The following is a 20,051-nucleotide window of genomic DNA, read 5'->3' on the forward strand; positions in this document are numbered from 1 at the left end:
CCTTACACCCCCACTGCCCACATCCATATGTGTACAATTTTTGTCCAGTCTCTTCCCTCACCTCCCACATCCCCTTCCCCCTGAGAATTGTCAGTCCACTCCCTTTCTATGCTCCTGATTCTATTATATTCACCAGTTTATTCTGTTAATCAGATTTTTTATTCACTTGATTTTTAGATTCACTTATTGTTAGATATGTATTTGTTGTCACTTTGTTGTTCATAATTTTCATCTTTACCTTTTTCTTCTTCTTCCCCTTCTTAAAGAATACCCTTCAACATTTCATATAATACTGGTTTGGTGGTGATGAACTCCTTTAGCTTTTTCTTATCTGTGAAGCTCTTTATCTGCCCTTCAATTCTAAATGATAGCTTTGCTGGGCAGAGTAATCTTGGTTGTGGGTTCTTGCTATTCATCACTTTGAATATTTCTTGCCACTCCCTTCTGGCCTGCATGGTTTCTGTTGAGAAATCAGCTGACATTTGTATGGGTACTCCCTTGTAGGTAACTGACTGTCTTTCTCTTGCTGCTTTTAAGATTCTCTCTTTGTCTTTTGCTCTTGGCATTTTAATTATGATGTATCTTGGTGTGGTTCTCTTTGGATTCCTCTTGTTTGGGGTTCTCTGCGCTTCCTGGACTTGTAAGTCTATTTTTTTCACCAGGTAGGGGAAGTTTTCTGTCATTATTTCTTCAAATAGGTTTTCAATATCTTGCTCTCTCTCTTCTTCTGGCACCCCCATAATTCGGATGTTGGTATGCTTGAAGTTGTCCCAGAGGCTCCTTACACTGTCTTCATATTTTTGGATCCTTTTTTCTTTTTGCTTTTCCAGTTGGATGTTTTTTGCTTCTTTGTATTTCAAATCTTTTACTTGATTCTTGGGGTCGTCTAGTCTGCTGTTGGATCTCTGTATATTATTCTTTATTTCAGTCAGTGTATGCTTAATTTCTAATTGGTATTTTTTCATATCCTTGAGGGTCTCACTATATTTCTCAGAGGTTTCTAGAAGATTCTTGAGTAACCTTATAACCGTGGTTTTGAACTCTATATCCAGTAGTTTGCTTTCCTCCATTTCTTTCATTTGTGACCTGTTTCTTTGTCTCCGCATTTTGGCTGCTTCCCTGTGTTGATAAAGTGGTTTTGTGTGCTAGGTATCCTATAGGGCCCAGTGGCTCAGCCTCCCTAATAACCTGAGGTGGACACTCTTGGTACACCCCTTTGTGGGCTGTGTGCACAGTCTTTTTGTAGTTAAGTCTTGATTGATGTTGGTATCACTGGGAGGAATTGACCACCAGGCCAATTGACTGTGAGGACCAGCTGTGTCTACAATTGGAGAACTGCATAGCTGGAGACACCCTTATGGAGCAGGACTTGCTTCAGTGGGGCTTTGGTGCTCACTGAGTTTTCCCCTTGAGTGTTTCGCTTATGGATCTGAAGAGTTGTACTCTGGTATGGTCTCACTCTGACCACTGGGTACATTGGCTCTTGGATCTCCAAGGAAGTGCAAAGTCAGCCACTGCCTGAGGCAGGAGCTACAGAGAGATCTGCAGATTCCTCCTCTTTGTTTGGGGTTTGGAAGTGCCCAGATGAGGCCCAGCTGTGAAGCAATGAAGGCTGCTGTCTAGGCCAGGGGTCCTCAAACTTTTTAAACAGGGGGCCAGTTCACTGTCCCTCAGACCGTTGGAAGGCCGGACTATAGTTTAAAAAAAAAACTATGAACAAATTCCTATGCACACTGCACATACCTTATTTTGAAGTACAAACACAAAATGGGAACAAGTACAATATTTGTATTTGCATGTGGCCCGCGGGCCATAGTTTGAGGACCCCTGGTCTAGGCCTTCTTTTGGAAGCTTTGTCACTCTTTGACCCAGCTGCAGTTTGTTAGGTTTTAGATTGCAAAAGAACAGGCCAATCATATGCAAAAGCCTCTGCTCATAGCTTGGGTGGGGTTGTCAATTGGGTGCGGCGGGGTCTCAGGGAATCATCAGGGCGGAGCAAACCACAATGTCTGCCAGTCTGCTCTGCCTCAGAGAGGTCTCAGGCTCTCTGTGTCCCACAGTCTTGTGCAGGAACAATAGTCGCTGCAAGCATCTCTGCGAGAAAGCCACCCTCGCGTTCCGGCCGGATGCCAGACAATCCAGTTTCTCCCCATATGAGTCTGGGTCCCCAGAGTCTCACCTGGAACTGGGGTTCAGAGCAATTGGGAGCTTGCATCTCCCTCCCGGTTGAAAAAGACAACAGCGTACCCAGTTGTCAGCCCATTTCCACACGCGCTTCAGTACCTCTGCACTTCCGCACCTCTGCACCTCCTACTGGTTTCAATGCGCTTTTCTCTTTCCTTCTACTTGTGGAATTTCCACTCAGCCAGCCTTCCCGTGGTTCTGGATGATATCCATTTTGTCTTTTAGTTGTAATTTTGATGTGGTTGTGCAAGGCAGCAAGTACAAGTGTGTGCCTATGCCGCCATCTTGGTTCCTCTGCCTCGTAACTGCTAACTTTTATTGTGAATTTATTTTGTGCCAAGCATTGTGTTAGGATCTTATGCACATATATCTATAAAGTATGTGGTTTTTTAGCCCCGCTTAAAGGTGTCAAAAATTAAGCTTAGAGAGCATAACTTGCCAGAAAGAAATTTCATCTAGTATGTGCTGAGAGCATGGCTGAGTGACCCAGAGCCTGGGCTGTATTCCTGCTGTCCTGCTTCACAGTGTTTCAGTTAGTAGTCAGTTTCCATGGGATGCTTGGGACTGGTGGCAATCACAAGGACAGGAGATCAGCTCCCCTGAGCTCTTTACTCCAATTTCGGGTAATTCTGGGAATAGCATCTAAGATGGAGACTATCTCTGGAAAACTGGGGCATCTGAAACCATAGCTTTAAAAATAGTTCTGATGCAGAGTGAGTCTAGCTTTCACTGGGTTATGATCTGAGCCATCATATTACCAGTGCTGGCTTCTATATCCAATCCTTTTTGAGTTCAGTTTCTTTCCTGAAATATACCTTTCATCAGTCCTTCATTTAAGGTGTTGAATGGTAAACTTTCTCATTTTGTTTCACTTTGTCTCAAAATGTTTTTATTTCACCATTATTCTGCAATAACATCTTAGCTGGGTATAATTATTATAGGCTGACATTTTGTTGGTATTATTCCATTACCTCTGTAGATATTGAGAAGTCACCTATTTCTCTAATTGTTTGTTTGTTAGATCTCTAATTTTCCTTTCTAGTTGTTTTCAGGGTCATCTATTTGTCTTAGGTGTTCTGTAATTTAATTACAATGTGTCCAGTGGAGACTTTTTTTCCCCTTTCATCTTGTTTAAAACTTATTGTGCTTTCCTGAGTCTGAGTATGTCATTAATTATGGAAATTTTTCAGCCATTATATTTTCAGATAGTGCTTCTCTTCTTTCTATATTCTTCTCCTGGTACTCATATTCTATTCTGTATTTTTTACCCTTTCTCATGTTATCCATTTCTGTATTTCTCTCTACTGCATTCTAAACAGTTCCTCAGATCTGTCTTCCGGTTTACTAATTATCCATTCAGCTGATTTAATCTGTTGTATAACCATTCCATTCATTTTCAAATTATACTATGTTTTTATTTCTATGCATTTTTATGTAGGTCTTTTTTCAGACCTGCTCTTTTTATTCATATTGTTATTTCACATGGTCCTTTTATGTCTTTGACTATTTTAAACATTTGAATGTTTTAAATTAATACTTAATCATTTTAAACACTTTTTAGATTATTCTTGCATCCAAAATTCTTGGGGTACTAATCCTTTTGTCTTTTATATCTAACTAGTGCCCTGGTGCACAGATTTGTGCACATTGAAAGGAAATTAATTAGAAGGTGGCCAGTGGGGCAGGACTGGGCGAGATGGACCGGACACTCCCTGGAGCCAACCTCCCACAGTCCCTCCCCAGCCGGCCGCACCTGGGTTTACACCTTGGCTCTAAGGGCATCTGCGGAGTGAGTGGGGTCCCTCCAGCAGGTGGGGGTCCCTCGGCTTGGCCTGCAAGGATCGGGCCAAAACCGGCTCTCCAACATCCCCTGATTGCAAGAGGGTGGTTCTCAGGTGACACACCCAAGAATCAGGCTCCCTCCTCTCTGGTTCCAGGGTACGTTACCTAAGAACCGCTGCTGCCAAGTCACCACAACTTGGCAGCTCCTGCATTGAGCGTCTGCCCCCTGGTGGTCAGTGTGCATCATAGCTACCGGTTGGAGTGTCTTTCCCCTGGTGGTCATTGCACATCATAGCTACTGGTCGGATGGTCAGACACTTAGCATATTAGCCTTTTATATCTATCCTATAGATATAAAAGCCTAAGCTACCATTAGGATTGAATGACCAGAACGACTGGTCAACCAGTCATTATGACATGTACTGACCACCAGGGGGCAGACGCTCAACTCAGGAGCTGCCCCCTGGTGCTCAGTGCACTCCCACAGCCAACCTCCTGTGCCCCGCCCCATCCCCCCCCACCCCCCCGAAGCTGGCTGACCCCCATCAGCCCCTGGTATAAAACCATTCGTAGAGACCTGCTTCTGGGTTGAGATTTCAGATGTAGCAGAGCAGCTCCCTCGCTGAGATCTATTGAAAGCCAGCCCTCAACACAAGGGTTTGTCTTGCTCCCGTCCTCTTTCTTCCCCAGGGGCCAACAGCCCACCGCTGCGGTGCTGGCAGCATGGGTGGCAGCACAGCGGCAAGGGAAGGAGGAGGGGGAGGCAGGGAACCGCCAGTGGCGGGGCGGCGTCGACATCTGGCGTCCATTCCTTCCGCACCTGGCCTGGCGACCATCGCCTCCTCTCCCGACCCCGCCGGGGCCTTCAGGCCTGGGCTGGGCTGGGGAACCAGGGGTGGGTGGTGGTGGATGTGGCCCCTTTTCCAGTGGGGCCAAGGAGCAGCTCCCTCCTTGGGGCCAACAGCCAACCTCCTGCAGTCCCTCCCTGCTCCTCCAGCCCCCCACTGGCCAACCTCCTGTGGCTTGCCCCCGCCCCATGCATGAATTCGTGCACTGGGCCTCTAGTATATAGATAACTGGCATATAATTCATTCTTTCCTCACGTATCATGTACTTTTTGACTGTAGGGTAATCCCATGTGGCCAGCCTTCTCTCCAAGGCTGTTCTGCATTTTTTTCTGCCAGGTATTTTAGACATCCTAGGGTTAGCACAACTCTAGGACTGGTTTTACATTGATTTCTCAGCTTAAGGGTCTGAGGTGCTGTACATTTGGAACCCAGATCCATTTGCAACACAGACCTGGATTTTGAACCTCAGGGAGGACTCCTTTTCAGTATTCTCAGGATCAGGGAGAGATAAGACTCTTTTTCTCCTCTCTGTGATATATATCTACTGTTACAAGGACGCGGCCTTTTAGGGTACCATTTTTGTGCAGGAATCGCAGTTCCCACTCCGTGCTTCATGTGGACCAAAGCCTTCTATTCTCAGGTGGCTGTTAAACTCTAAATTCTAAGTTACAGTGACTAATGCTGTTTCTTACTCTAGGCAGCTGGAGCCTTGGGCACTTACTGTTGCAACTTTTTTCTTTGTTTCATCTGGACATTTCCCCTTCTTTCATATTATCTATTCAGTTATCTACTTTTTAAAAATATGTTGTTATTGATTTCAGAGAGAGGGAGAGAAAGGGAGAGAGAGATAGAAATATTGATGAGAAAGAAACATTGATCAGCTGCTTCCTACACACACACTACTGGGGATCGAGCCCGCAACCCAGGAGTGTTCCCTGACCTGGAATTGAACCAATGACCTCTTGGGACAACATTCAACTAACTGAGCCACACCAACCAGGCTATCTCCTTTTTTTTTTTTTTATAAGCCAATATTCATATATGTAATTCAGCACATCTGAGAGTGCATAGCAGTAGCATCTCCAGTTTATCTTATTCTGCCATCATTCTGGAACCTTCGTAGCTCACTACTTATTCTGAGCTAATTGTCATACATGGAAATAGATCATGGTAGGAAAAGTGACAGACATACTTTTTGATCACCTGTCCCAGCAATCTGTCCAAAGCACATACTGTGCCCAACTCTGCAGCCATTCCTTTGCCCAGTTAAAAATGTAGCATGAAGTAAGGGAGTCTCAAGGTGTTGGACCACACCAGTAGTTTCTTCAAGGCAGGACAATGTGTCACATTGCCCGTCAAGCCAATGATTGAGTGTCTGGACACTTTGCCTTTGAAATTAACTAATGGGCAGTCTTATTGAATCCTGCCTAAGCATTTATAATGGATCAGGTGTAACTTCAGAAAGCTAATTGTTTTCTCCAGACACCAGAAATGTAAACTTGGTTTCTTTTTTGAAATAGGAAAATACCAAAAAGAGATTCCTTCTTTTCACTGAGTTTGAAAATGGACCAGTACAACTCAATAATATTTGAAATGGTTTATTGACTCTGACCTTTACTTTATTGGCATTTTCTCCCAAGTTGCTGACAATGCTTTGCTGGCATAACTTCACTTTTTTCCTAACTGAGGGCCTAGTTAAGACCAAAATCCATTACTTCTGTTTTATTGAGAACTGGAGAGGTCAACAGATTTATCCGAGCAACAAAGCCAGACCACCAAAGGCGCTGTGGGCTTGAACCCCTGGCCCTGAGCAAAATTGCTTTCTTGTGGAAGTGCATTTTAGGGCTATTCCCTCAAGTTTCATCAAGGGAACAGCCTTGTGAAACCAACCACTGCCTTGAAATAGTGATATGGTTGAGTGATGAGGCCACTAGTATCAGGCACTCCCCCAGCCCAGGATTGAAAGCACAGCTTTGGAGGCAGGTGGACACCTAATTGAGACCACACCTCTGTTACTTGCTATTTGAGTGACCTGGCAAGACACTTTTAACCTCTGTGAGCTATGGCTTTCTCACCTGCAAAATATAGGACATAATTCCCATTGTGATAGGATTGCAATAAGAATTAAATGAGATATGCATCTAGATTCTGCTCAGCACCTCAGAGATATTGTAAGTGACCCATAAATCATAGCCATTATTATTATTTGAGGGGGGGGTTAATTCTCACCCAAGGATATTTTTCCCATTGATTTTTAGAGAGAGTGGAGAGAGAGAGAGAGAGAGAGAGAGAGAGAGAGAGAGAGAGAGAGAGAGATCGGTGTGAGAGAGACACACATCAATTGGTTACCTCCCTCACTCACCCCGGCCAGGGATGGGGATTGAACCTGCAACCCAGGTATGTGCCCTTGACCAAATATCAAACCTATGACCCTTCAGCCACTGAGCCACAGTGGTCAGGGCTTATAGCATTATTAATCTAGAATTCCCATATGAAGTCGCACCTGAGAATTTCTTTTAATGTTATATTTGGTAAGTTCTGCTCCCTAAACAACTGTGGTCTTTCCCTCTCAGGCAAGGCAAAGCATGGGCATGGTCAGGCTTTCCTCTCACTCCGGTTGCAGACATAAGTCAAGTTTCTAACCCACGGGTCCACTCCCAACCTGCAGGTCTGGGTTCTGTGTTTGCCAGGTCTAACTTTCTCTTCACCAACCTTACTCTTTTCTCATCCTGGCTTTTTAAAAATATTTTCTACTAATGATGAGGATAAAATGAGATAGAGTTAAGGGCCTAGCATTAAACACATAATTCTTCCTTTATTCTTTTTACTTTTTCTTTCTTCTTTCACCTTTGCTTTGTTTATACTTCCTACACTTCCTTTGCCAAGTAATATTTACTACTGAATTTATTCTTTCTCCTTTCTGTGATAAAGTCAATGTCATATTTCTAAAAGCAAGCTGTAATTTAATTGGTAAATAATAATTGTTTACTGTGATATCTCTGTTTAAAAGCATTGTGACCACAGTGGAAATTAATAAGTTGAAGTGAGTGCACTGAGGACAAAGATGAGCAGAGTCTAGTGAAAGGAGGCGAGGGAAGTCCCAGCCAGGTCACATTCTAGCTGGGCCTTCCCAAGTCACCTCATCTTCTACTCTCAGGCCTGCCATGTGGGCCATAACCAGGAGAGCATGTGGCCGTAACCAGGAGAGCAAGTGGGCGCAATGTTCTGGAAGCTGCATAACTTATAACTTCATTTTCCTTATTGTCGCTCACATTATTAACAAAGTGTCTTCAATTTTACACAGACTGTGCGATGGCAGGGCCAAGAGCCTTTTAAAACGTTATCAATATTTGGAACTTAGAAAGTGTTTCCATATAGTATATGTACAAGGTTCTGGGGCAGGTTTCTGTCGCTGTGGTTGCCTCATGTTAGCTCTTCAGGGGCAGAGGTGGTCTGGAGTAGTCGTGTCCTTCTCCAGGTGGCAAAAGCAGACCCTTAGGACCGAGCCCAAACTCTGGTCTGACTATGAAGCAGCGAGTGCAGTCATTCCAGCTGCTTCTGAGGTGAGGGCTGTGTGATGCTGTTTTGTCTCAAAGGGTGTCTGGACCTCTCTGTTTCTTTGTTTCTTGTTTGTTTGTTTGTTTGTTTTTCAGACTTTTTATAAGACCAACAATAAGCCACATCAGAAAATGTATCTTATTGTTACTTTATATTTTATGTTGTGCTTTCCTTTAACATATATGGAATATGATTCAATTAGATTATTTCCTCACCAATTTTAGCCCTAAATGTTGTTTGGCTATTTGCAAAATTAAAATCTCTCTTTTAGCATGATACATTTAGATAGTCATATTAATTGCAAAGTGCTTTAAAAACCTACTAATTCTCAATAACACTGCAAGGCAATTACAACCCCCTCTATAAAATAGGGAAACTGAGGCTCGGAGTCATTAAGAGGCTCGTCCCAGTCACTTACCCTCTAACGGGGACTGTGGGATAAGCTTCCGCTCCTGGTCCCGCGGCTGCCTGCTCCCTGCTGCATCTGGCTGCCTTTACGGAAGCTCCATGGAGCCAGGATTTCTCTTTGTTTAGAAAAATGTGTTCTTCCAAGTGAGCCCTAATCATATTTGAAGCAAATTTCTCTTGCATTTGTACATTTTGAGACAAATTCAGGCAAGCCATTGCCTCTCTGAGCTTTGCTTTTCTCTATTGCAGAATATGGGTTGGTTTTGAAATTGCCTTATTGGGAGTCCTGGGGATTCTGAGGAGCTGCTGGGGCGCGGGGAGGCGGGGGGCTGCCATGGGCAGGAAGTAGAGGCCGAGTGGGTGGGGTCCTCACTGTCTTCTGCTAATGCAGCTTTTCCTTGAACTGTACATACTGAATGATTCAGAGGAAACACATTTGAAGGGTATCATGTGGGAGATTGGGGTTCTATTGCTTTGGAGGGTGGGGGAAGACCTAAACCTTGAGACCCTCAGGTGATGGAGCTCATAGTAACTAATCTAGATGAAGCTTACAAAGGCGTCACCTGCATTAATGCAGAATTATTTTCTCCAAGTTATAATTGAGGAAACCGGTACCTAGCGAAGGTAAGCAATCTGCCCAAGATCATAGAGTTTAGAGGAGGAGAAATTAGGATTTGAGCTCAGATCCCAGGCCTTTGTCCATGCCATTCTTTCTCCCAGGAATTCTGCCCACCCTTAACCCACTCACCTTTCACCTCACTAATCCGTACCCTCCTCGGATCTCAGCTCACTGACACCTGCACAGGGAACCTTCTCTGATCTACCCACCTCAGTTAATTGCCCTTTATGTAGCCTCACAGCTCCTTATACCTCCTTTTCAAACCCTTTTAGTGTAGTTGCAACTTACATTTCCTTGTAATTCTTTCGTTAATGCCTGTCCCTTATGCTAGACTGTGAGTTTCAGGAAGTCAGGTAGTTTTGTCTTATTTTATTTTATTTTGCTTCACCATTAGATTTTCAGCACCTAGCCGAATACATGGCATATAGTACATGTTCAGTTCATTTGTTGAATGAACAAGCAGATCAATGAATGGAATGGATGGGTGATGGACAGATGGACAGACAGAAGGCTGTCTAAACTTGGAGGCAGTGATGTTAAACATGACATTTTCGGCCTCAAAGGCCGTGTCCCACTCTGACCCCCAGTGGTCTTGGGAGTCCCCAGCAAAGGCCCTCCTGCTGCTTTGCTGCTGACAGTGAGCTGAGGGTTTGAAGGGCTGTCATGGGGAAGAAGGACTGGGGTGAAACAGGACCAAGGAGTAGGAGCACAGGAAGCACTGGTGGGCTCAGTGTAAAATGGCACTCCCTCTCCACCGGAATGGCCCCAGAGGCAATCAGCCTAGGCTCTATAGAAACCACTCAAGCACAGACCAGAAAACCTTTAGGGTCCCTTATCTTGGATTCATTGCATCCATGAAACATGTTGCTTGCATGATGAATACTTAATCAATATTTCACTGCCATATTCTAGCCCAGAACATTATAGAGAGAGGAAACTCAGCCTGCCAGCCAAGCCCCTATTTTGTTATTCTCTCTTTCACTATTTGTCGAGAGATGGTGCTATTAATTAGACCCTTCTCTACAGCATTTTCAAAATAAAGATGTCATTGGAAATGTATATAAATTTCTCCTCACTAATATGTAATTCCTTTATAATTAACTGTACACTGAGTCTTTCTTAAAGTAATTAGCCTCTTTCATCCATCACTCACTAAAGAAATAAAAGCTATACAACATAACGCAGTAATGGGTAATTCTACTCATGCCTAATGGGTAGAGTATAGATAGAGCATGCCCCTTGGCTGGGTGGCTATTGTACCAGACACCATAATATTTCAGCAGCCCTTTATTATTTTGGGGGGAGTGAGATGTAAAAGTCACTGAGGACTAGCTTCTAGATGCAGGGAAACTGTCTAGAGCCAAGTCCTACCAGCCTTCCATCGGATTCTGCAGGGACCTGGTCCTTGACTCTGTTGTTGTGGTTGATTGCTTATTAATGGATTTTCAGTTGAGGCTTCTTAGAACCAGGTGTGTAAGGCCCTCCTCTGTGAGCCCGCCCTACCCCACAGCCTCCTGCCCACCATTTCTGTAGTCTATCCTCTATACACCCAGCCAGACACTCTGAACCACTCATCTCTCCTTCAGCCTGTCCATGTGTGCTCACGATTCCATCTGTGCCTTTACACAAATGCCATTTCTCCTTTACCACTTATACACGTGCCAAATTTATGTCTCATACTCCCCACCCCAGTTCAGTTGGCACCAGTCTGAGACTGTCTGCTCTCTCCCAGGCAGAGTCAGTCACTTCCTGTTCCCGCCATGCCCAGAGCTGACTTCCTGATGTCATTGTACGTAACCCTCCCTGGCAGGTCATGCATCCTGTGGACAGATCCTCATTGGACCATTTATAGAACATACACTCAGCAACTCCGTTGAAATGGAAGAGGTGGGAATGCAATGAATGCATCCACCGCCAGTACCGCTTATGTTATTTTGCCAGCTCGAATGCACCCCATACCCTTCATACTTTAAGATATAGTCTCATCTCCATTAAGTCTTTTCTGACTGATGTTATTTACAATCCTTGTAATCAGTTTAATATTTAGTGTTAGTAGCTTTGTCCTGTTAGCTAGCTTTTCATGTATGAATGTCTTAACCCACAAATAGGGGGTTATCTAACCTAATCCTTCTTTGTATTATTTTTTTAGACTTCTTTCCCCTCACACTGCCACTGTGCCATGCACAGAACAGCCACTTCATGAATATTTATGTATTGATCAAGCAAATTGTGTCCCTATTTTGCATCCCCCACAAACTCTACCTCAGCACAGAATAAATAATTGCTGACCAGACATAGCACTTCAGCTACCACAATCTTCTGGTGTAAGCTGACTTGTCCACCCAAGTGTCAGCATGCTGTGTGGGGGAAGCTGCGGGGACAGCGGAGTTACAGTTAACGCTGTTGACTTTGGCTTCGTTCACTAGGCCACGGAGAAAAATAAAATCTCTTCCAAATTTTCTACCCAACCAGAAAGCACAGAGCTTTGAAAATCTGTGCAAAGTGAGCCATTACTTCAAGTTGTTAGAAATGTTAAGAGGATGGTTGAGAAGAGAAGATAATGGAATAGCTGAAAAGACTTTCAAATTTGGCCAAACCCTGTTAGCATTACAAGCGAGGGATCTTAAAAAATGTCCTGCATGACCTGAAGAGCAGCTTAGTTGCAAGGTTCATGAAATCAGGGTGAACAGCTGTCTGGGAGGATGGAGCGAGTCCCATCCCCATCCTTCCCCCCTCCGCCCTCCATCCCACCTCCGGCCCCCCCGCCCCACCCCCCCCCACCCCCCCCACCCCCCCGCAGCATTCTGCACATGCATGTCAGTGACCTGGGGTTCATTGTTGCCGTTTTCGTTGGTTTGTTTTTAATATAGGTGTGAGTCCAAACTTGCATTTCTAGTAATAGTCAACTCAGCTACTTGAATCAACTATCCTCAAATTTTTTCTATTCTAATAAAAAATATGTAACAAAATTTACCATAGTATCCATTTTAAATGTACAGTTCAGTGGCATTAAAGTTTACATTTCTGTGCAACCATCACCACCTTCCACCTCCAGACTTTTTCATCTTCCCAAACTGAAGCTCTGTCCCCATTGAACACCAACTCCCCATCCCCACCCCCTGCTCCTGACTCCCGTCATTCTACCGTCTCTATGAATTTGCTTCAAATACCTCGTATCAGTGGAATTATATCATGTTCAAGCTTTGTGACTGGCCTATGCTGTTTAATAATGTCTTCAAGTTCTCTCCACGTTGTAGTATCATATTAGTAATCATTTTTAGAGACGAGGAAGTCGAAGTTCAGGTGATTTGTCGCAGGTCATTCGGGCCTTCCTGTGTGGCCCAAAGCAGAGGCCTATAATCTCTGGCTACGGAAATGACAACACCAAGTATTCACTATGAGCCTGAACAGTGCTAAACACTTTACATATATATTTTTTCATTCAGTTCCTTCAGAAGTCCTGTGAGTTCAGTGTCCGTATCTTAGAATGAGAGCAGGGATGAGAGAATGGGAACTGGGCCAGTGGCCTGTGGCCGGGAAGCGGTAGCTCCGGGCCTGGCGTGTCCCTGCGCCTCTCCGTGGGAGACGCTATTAGAAGATTTCCCCAGAGCAGTTATTGTCATGTGCACGTGCGTGTAGAGACCAGGAACCCTGGCCCTCGGAGAGCTTGGCGTGAGATGCTAACTCCGAAGTACAGGAAACATGACTGGGGTTGCTGGGACTAGAATGGGGAGGGGGTGGGGAGGCTTTGAAACCTCCCTGAGGACTTGGCAAGAGCTAGATGTGAAAAAGCATCTCCTGCCTACAAACTGCGAGTCTGTAAGGAGCTCTGAAGTTGCCAGTGTTGTGGTGAGGAGCGGGCGGGGCGGGGCTGGCGGGTGGGGGGGGGGGGCAGATGTGGCGGCAGGACCCCAGTTTCTCCTTCCTGGCGCTGGCGGCAGGACCCCAGCTTCTCCTTCCTGGCGCTGGCTCTCCCTCCACCAAGACCGGCCCTGGGGCTGCCTTTCCCAAGGCAGTGACAGCCGGGGAACCACCTGGATGGGTTTCTTCATGGCTGGGAAGAGGGAGGGAGGGGGCCACTCAGAACGGCCCACTGGGGAGCGCAGGCCAACTCACTTCCTTCTTGCTTTCATCACTAATGCATCGTGCATCTGTGCTTCAACCTGTTGGAAATTCCCTCTCCATCTCGGCCCTCTCCCCGCCCATCCTGTGCAGGCTTTGCAAATGGTGGCAGCTGGCTGGCTCTTCCTGCCTAGGCATTGACTTCAGAAATCTCTGTTCTCTCCGCTGATGCTGGTGTGTTAGAGCTGGAAGGAGCCTTGGAGCCTGATTAGTGCAGCCCGCTCGTGGGAGAGCTTAAATGACATTGCTGGGCTGCACTGGGACCCCGTCTCCTGCCGCCCTGGCCTGTTATTTCCCTACATGACACCGGGGTGCCTCTGTCCTAGAAAACCTCAAGGCGGTTTGTTGGAAAAAGTGGTATAGAGACACTGGCTCAGGTCTCCTCAGACTTACCTTCTCTCCTCTTTTATTGTTTTAATACAGGGAAGGTAAAGGGGGAAATTATTTGCTTAATTTCCAGACCACTTGTTTAAGTCGTGCCAAATGCTGAGAGATACTTCGTCACTGTCCTGACTCCATTCCTGACTCTCCCAGCCAAAGCCACCGTGCGCATGCGCTCCAGGAGGGACACTCCTCCCAGTTCAGGCGGATGCCAAGCCCCCTAAGGGAGGTTCCTCATAGGAAATAGTGTCATTCCTCCCGCAGTGAGCTCCATGAGGAAAGGGGGAGATGGGACAAGCCAGTAGCTATTAAGCACCCATTCTGGGCAGACAGGCTCTGAATTAGCATTCTGCATGCATCTCTCACTGCGTCAGCACAAACCCTGGAAGCAGATGTTCTGTCCTCACTTCCAGGAGTCGGAGAGCTGCCCACATCACACAGGGAGCAAAGGGAGAGCAGGGAATGAGCCCAGGTCCCTGGCTGCAAAGTCTGGGTTCTTCTCCACACCACCGCGCCTCCTTCCAGTCTGCATTTTCTGGGCTGGCCATGAACAAGGGGTTCCCTCCCTCGTCCTTTTCCTGCCGCATTGCTCCTGCTGCTGACTGAAACCCTGCCTGGGAAAGCATGCCAGGTCCTACCCTCCCTAAGGCACAGGGCGTGGCTCCGACAGGAGGCAGTCAGGGCATCCCATCCTCAGGACTCTAAGCACTTTCTCTGGCCAAGGAGCCCCCACATGAGTAGGTGGTGACTGCAGGGACTGCTGGTTGTGGACCATCTGCTCTGGGAGGTGCCAGTGCCTCCCAAGAATGTGAAGTCACTGCTCTTGCCACAGATGGGAAAGCTGACCCTCATGAATGGTGCAGGAGCTGGTGTGGCTGCCTCCCATGGAGGGTTTTATTTCGAGGTCAGAGCTGTGTGGTTGCCGAGTGAACCAAGTGGTTGTGTGAAAAGTACTGCAGCCCTCCTAGCACTCTGCCCCTGTTCCTTCTCTCCAGTGACACTTCCAAAGCCCCGAGTCCTTCTGGGAAGCCTCTCGTTGGCACTCTGAGGACTGGAGAGCAGCTGTACTTTTGAAACTTGTTAAGTTCATCACTTCTTGCTCAGGAAAAAAGGATAGACCTGGGGCAGCTTCCCTTTAAACATCTAAAATGTTGGCGGTCCTGTGCTAACCCAGACTTAACTATGGGCTGCACTTAAGCATCTTTTTCTTTGGCTCCAAGGTTGGGGCTGTGGAAGGAGAGGCATTAAAATACAGAATGCCTGCCTGCTGCCCTGCCCACCCTCCATCCTACCCCGGCCGCCCCTCGGCCCTGGCTCCCCTCACTGCGGGAGCAGCTGGGCATGCGCAGGGCGGTGGAGTCGGGTGGACAGTGATGATCACAGCGCAGCAGAGAACGGGATCCAAGCGGAAGTAAATTTCAGGAGTGTGAGTCATGTTTCCAGTGTCGTGAGCCAAGCTGAATCTCAAATGAGAGCTGATGTTAGTTAGGCCAACGGGAGCAGAAGAGGTGGGGGTGGCAGGGCCGTGCGCTGTGCGTCACTCATACCCTGCTGCTCGGGCCGAGCGTGGGCTGTCCTGCGCTGTGTTCTCCTCGCTGGAGGTGAGTGAGCCTCTGATGGGCAGCATGGGCTGGCTCCCTTTGACAGGCTCTGTCGCGCCCGTACTGTGCTGGACAAATCGCACCAGGTGATGCTTATGGGGCAGCACCGAGGGAAAGTCATTTGCTAAAGGAGCAAGCCTCGGGTACGGGAGGCTGGGTGGGCGCGCTGGCTTCCCTGTGAGCCACTGTGGTGTGGCGTGCAGGCCCACACCTGTCCTCCCTGGGTGCTGCCCCGGCCCCGGGCAGGCACCCTGAGTCCTCAGTGCCCAGTGCAGTGCCTGGGGCCTGGAGCCTGCTGTTTGCTGAATGACTAAATGAATCTGTGAGTGAGTAGTGCTAACTGAAGGCCTGGAAGCTCAAACATTCTAAGATTCTCACACTGTAATCTCTGTTAAAAATTCAAGCTCTTGCCACTGACCAATTCGTTTTAGCCAATATCTCAAAGTAATGAAGTTCCAACTCACACACAAAAAAAGTTAAGACTCTCTTCAATCTCATTATACTGAAGTTTGACCTCTCACACTCAGCATGGCTTCTCATTTACTTTGCCTATGAGCAGAAGCTGTGAAGTACATTAAAAACACAACTTTAATTTGCCTTTAAAAAACCCCAGATTGTCATGCATATTGTTATCTCCTTCAGGGAAGGTTTCTTGTCCTGAAGGCTGTGGCCACTGAGGGCTGTGGCAGGTGGGTCTCTGTTCCCTGCAGCTGTGGCTTCCCAGCCACCTTCTAGTGGCCCTGGAGCAGGACCCACCTCGTTAATGCGCCCGCTTCAGGCGCTTCCCACCCCGTGTCCCAGTGATGCCCCCTCTCCAGCTTGTGCCCTCTCCGTTAGCCAAAGGGCAGAGCTGGAGGGGAACCCGGCCTCGGTTCATCTCCTGGAACAGAGCAATCGTTTGCAAACCTTACCACCTCCTGAGGAGGTTGGGGTAGAGGAAGAGGTCAGAGCTCAGAAAGGGAACAGATGAGGAATGTGGTGGAGCAGTCCAGTGTCATAGTTGATAGTTGGGCCCTGAAACGAAATCCTCTAGCTTTATTAATTGAGGTAAAATGCGCATAAAATTAAAGTGCACAATTCAGTGGCATTTAGTACATTCACAATGTTGTGCAATTACCACATCCATCTAGTTCCAAAACATTTCATCACCCCCAAAGAAAACCCTGTGCCATTAAACAGTTCTCCCCCGACTCATGGCAACCACCAATTTCCGTCCTATTTCCATGGATTCCCTGTTCTGGACATGTCATATAAATGGGGTTTTACAGTGTGTGGTGGGCTGTGTCTGGCTTGGTTCACTTGGCATGTGCTGAGGTTCGTGCATGTTGAAGCATGGGCAGCACTTCCTCCGCTCAGTGACAGGCATTGCGTCGTGCACCCGCCGTGCAGATGCACCTCGCTGTCTGCCCACTCACCCCTGGTGGACGCCTCCTCCTTTTGACTGTTGTGAGCAGTGCTGCTATGAGAATTCTTGTACAAGTGTTTACTTGAACACCTATTTTCAGTTCTCCTGGATATGTTCCCAGGAGTGGAATTTCAGGGTCACCTGGTAACTCTACCTTTAAGTTTTCGAGGCCCCACCAAACGGTGTCCCACAGCGGCTGCACCATTACACCTCCCCACCAGATGGCCTCCTTGGGAATCCAACCCTGCCACTTACCAGATGCATGACCTTGGGCAGGTGACTTCTGCTCTCTGTGCCTCAGTTTCCTCATCTGTTTCATAGGAACAATAATGTTATTTACCCAATGGAGTTGTGAGGCTTAAATGAGTCGACACTTGCAAAGAGCATAGAGCAGTGCCTGGTATGTAACAAGCTACATAAATATTGCTGCTGCTACTATTATTGAGGGACAATGAGGGTCATGGCAGATGAAAGATTGAGAAGCTTTGGGCCTAAAAGAGGCTGCACAGGTGATATAAGAAGAATTAATTGAGCCCTAATCCAGACAGGTGGGGCTGGGCACGGAGGACTTCCCTCCCATTGAGGAATCTGTCTTCTTGTTCAGTGACGAGCACTGTCCCTCAGCTCATGGCCCCGGAGGTCTTTGTGGGCAGGCCACTCACTACTCAGAAGGGGAGTCCCGGTCCCCCTAGCGGTCAGCTGCCAGCTCACCCCCTGCAGCTCTCCAGCCAGCAAAAGGACAGGAGCACGTCCCACCACAGGAAAGCTCCATACAGAAACTTCTAGAAAGCAAGAAAGGGAGGTCTCTTTCTCTCTTTTCAGTGATGTTCAGAAAAGGCACACCTGGTTGCTTTTCAGTCCAGTCTTCTGAATTATCACCAAATATTCTGCCAAATACTATCCTCTCAACTTATAAAATTCTTATGCTAATGATTCATGTACATCTAACTCATCCAACAGTTTTGTAAAAGCTGTTTGAACCCTGAGAATCCTTTCAGAAGTCTTCCTTAAAGACATAGAAACAAGAAGATACTTTGCTCCCCTTTCTTCTCTGGCTGGAAATCTCAACTCGTAGGTGCCCTATTACCAACATTTCAGCTCAGGGTGAGCCAGTGAAAAAATACAGTTGCCACAGTGGCACCCCGCACTCGTAGGGCACTTCATACCGTGCGGTCCCTGTCTAGCCAGGTCTCTGCCCCGCCTGGAAAGGCCGGTGGGTAAGTGCTGTTGTCTCTGTCACTGGAGAAGACACTGAGGCTCGGGCGGGCGAGGTGGCCGGACATGGAGCAGCCCGGACAGGAGCGCTGAGATGCTGCAAACTCCCAGCAGCTGCCGTGTGGGTCGGGCATGGCTCCCAGTGACAGGGGCTGAGCAGGAAATGCTCTGGCCCAGCTGGTGGAGGAGTCCTGCCGTGTGCCCAGCTGGCACGCAGGACCCTGCCCTGAGGGAAGCATCCTCCAGCCTTACAGTTACAGGGCCTCTGACAGCCGGGCCTCCTCGCTCCAGGAAACACTAGAGGAGGCAAAGGAGCAAATGGGAAGGCTCGGCCCTCCTTGATCTGGTGTATTCCACTCCGCCAAGGGGCCTGGCACAAAAACGGGCAGGAGAGGAAGGAGGGGAGAGCCCAGAGAGCAGACCTATGAATGCCAGGAGTCCTCTGGCAGCAAAGGCTCTGGACCCAGGTGGCAGCGAAGTGGACCTGTGGGTCTTCCAGGGGCCGGGAGGGAACCCACCAGGGTCCGGCATTTTTGGAGGCCCCGCACGCCTCCCCTGCCAGAGAGAACGGGCCTGCCCGGCTGCTCCATCTGCAGTGAGGAAGGGCGTGGACTGGCTCGCCTGCAGCTGAGACTGCGAAAGAGGAATGCGTGTGGCTCAGAAGAAGAGGGCAGCTCAGACCCCCAGCCGCATGGCCAGGAGGAGGCCCCGGGACAGGCGCTCTGCCGGCTGGTGGCGAGCTCTCCCTGCGAGATCGTGCTGGTGCCCAGCAGCTGTGGTGCAAGCAGAAGGCATTGCTGCCACCATGTCTACCCTCCCGGAACCACCGGTGGCCCGTGAAAATCAACTCCCCACCCCTGGCAGAAGCAGAGGATTAGAGTGGTTGTCTGCATGGCACAGAGATGACACACGGTCTATATGGCACATTGTCTGTGCTTCCCACGGCCCGCAGGGCTGCTGACAGTTACTATGGCACACCCGGCTCTCCGGGCAGCCCGAGTCCCTGGGGCCGGTCTTGGGCCTCCAGATGACTGCAATGGGCCTTCCAACATGGCCATTTCCTCGGACATGAGGAAGGTGGAGGGGCGCTGGCACTGGCCCTTGACCCTGTCTGCTCTCAGAGTCCCACCCGCGAGCCCAGGGCCACCTCCCACCCACTGAGCCACGGTCTCCAGGGCTTGGCCCGGGATCACATTCCTAAGCAGCTTCCTCCCAGGGGTTTTGGATGCGCCTGGTCCGATGGGGCCAAGGATGCCCTACCCACCGCCCTCCCGGCGGCTGTCAGAGAAGCAGCTGCCAGCAGGAGTCCCGCAGCTCCTCCGGTTCTCCTGGGCTTGGGAGGTCCGGTCAGAGCCGGTGGTACTTCTCCTGCAGGCGGCAAGCATGCGTGCCCTTCACTCACCGCCTTTCTCTTTTATTCTCTAGGACGCACAAGACCAGCCACTGCTACCGCATCACCTACCGCCACATGGAGCGGACTCTGTCCCAGAGGGAGGTGACTCACATCCACCAGGCCGTGCAGGAGGCCGCGGTGCAGCTGCTGGCCGTGGAGGGCAGGTTTTGATGGCGCAGCCGCACCGGGAATACGGCCCTCAGGTCTCTCGGATTCACTGAAGAAAAAAAAGGATATTGTTTTGATAAAAGCGTCAGTTTTAGGACTTTCAGACAATAAAGGATCGCTCCTGAAAAACTGTTGACACTGCGTCTGTCTTTTGTTTTGGGAGAGGCGAGAAAGGAGCAGAGCGAGAGCGGCCCCTTTCCTTCGGGAGGCGCGGCCGGCGCTGAGGCGCCTGGGCCTGGGCTCCGTTGCCTGCGACGCCGGGAGGAAGTCTTGCGGACGGGCTCCCCCAGGTAACGGCGGAGCCAGAGGACGTCAGGACTCCGGGCACTGGGAGCTTTTCTGAATCAGCTTCTGTTCCTTTCTTCCT

General features: G+C 48.4%; 1 protein-coding gene across 7 annotated transcripts in view; it reads left to right on the forward strand.

Annotated features, from left to right (window-relative positions):
• Positions 1-19,818, forward strand: part of FARS2 (phenylalanyl-tRNA synthetase 2, mitochondrial) — a 591,973-nt gene extending 572,155 nt beyond the window's left edge. For all 7 annotated transcript variants that reach the window (XM_059688516.1, XM_059688517.1, XM_059688518.1 and 4 more), the window contains one exon: positions 19,549-19,818. In XM_059688516.1, the coding sequence (XP_059544499.1) occupies positions 19,549-19,687 (139 nt within the window). In that variant the 3' untranslated portion in view covers positions 19,688-19,818. The remainder of the gene's footprint in view (positions 1-19,548) is intronic.
• Positions 19,819-20,051: the final 233 nt, after the last annotated feature.

Source organism: Myotis daubentonii, chromosome 3 (genome assembly GCF_963259705.1).
Source record: "Myotis daubentonii chromosome 3, mMyoDau2.1, whole genome shotgun sequence".
NCBI lineage: Eukaryota > Metazoa > Chordata > Mammalia > Chiroptera > Vespertilionidae > Myotis > Myotis daubentonii.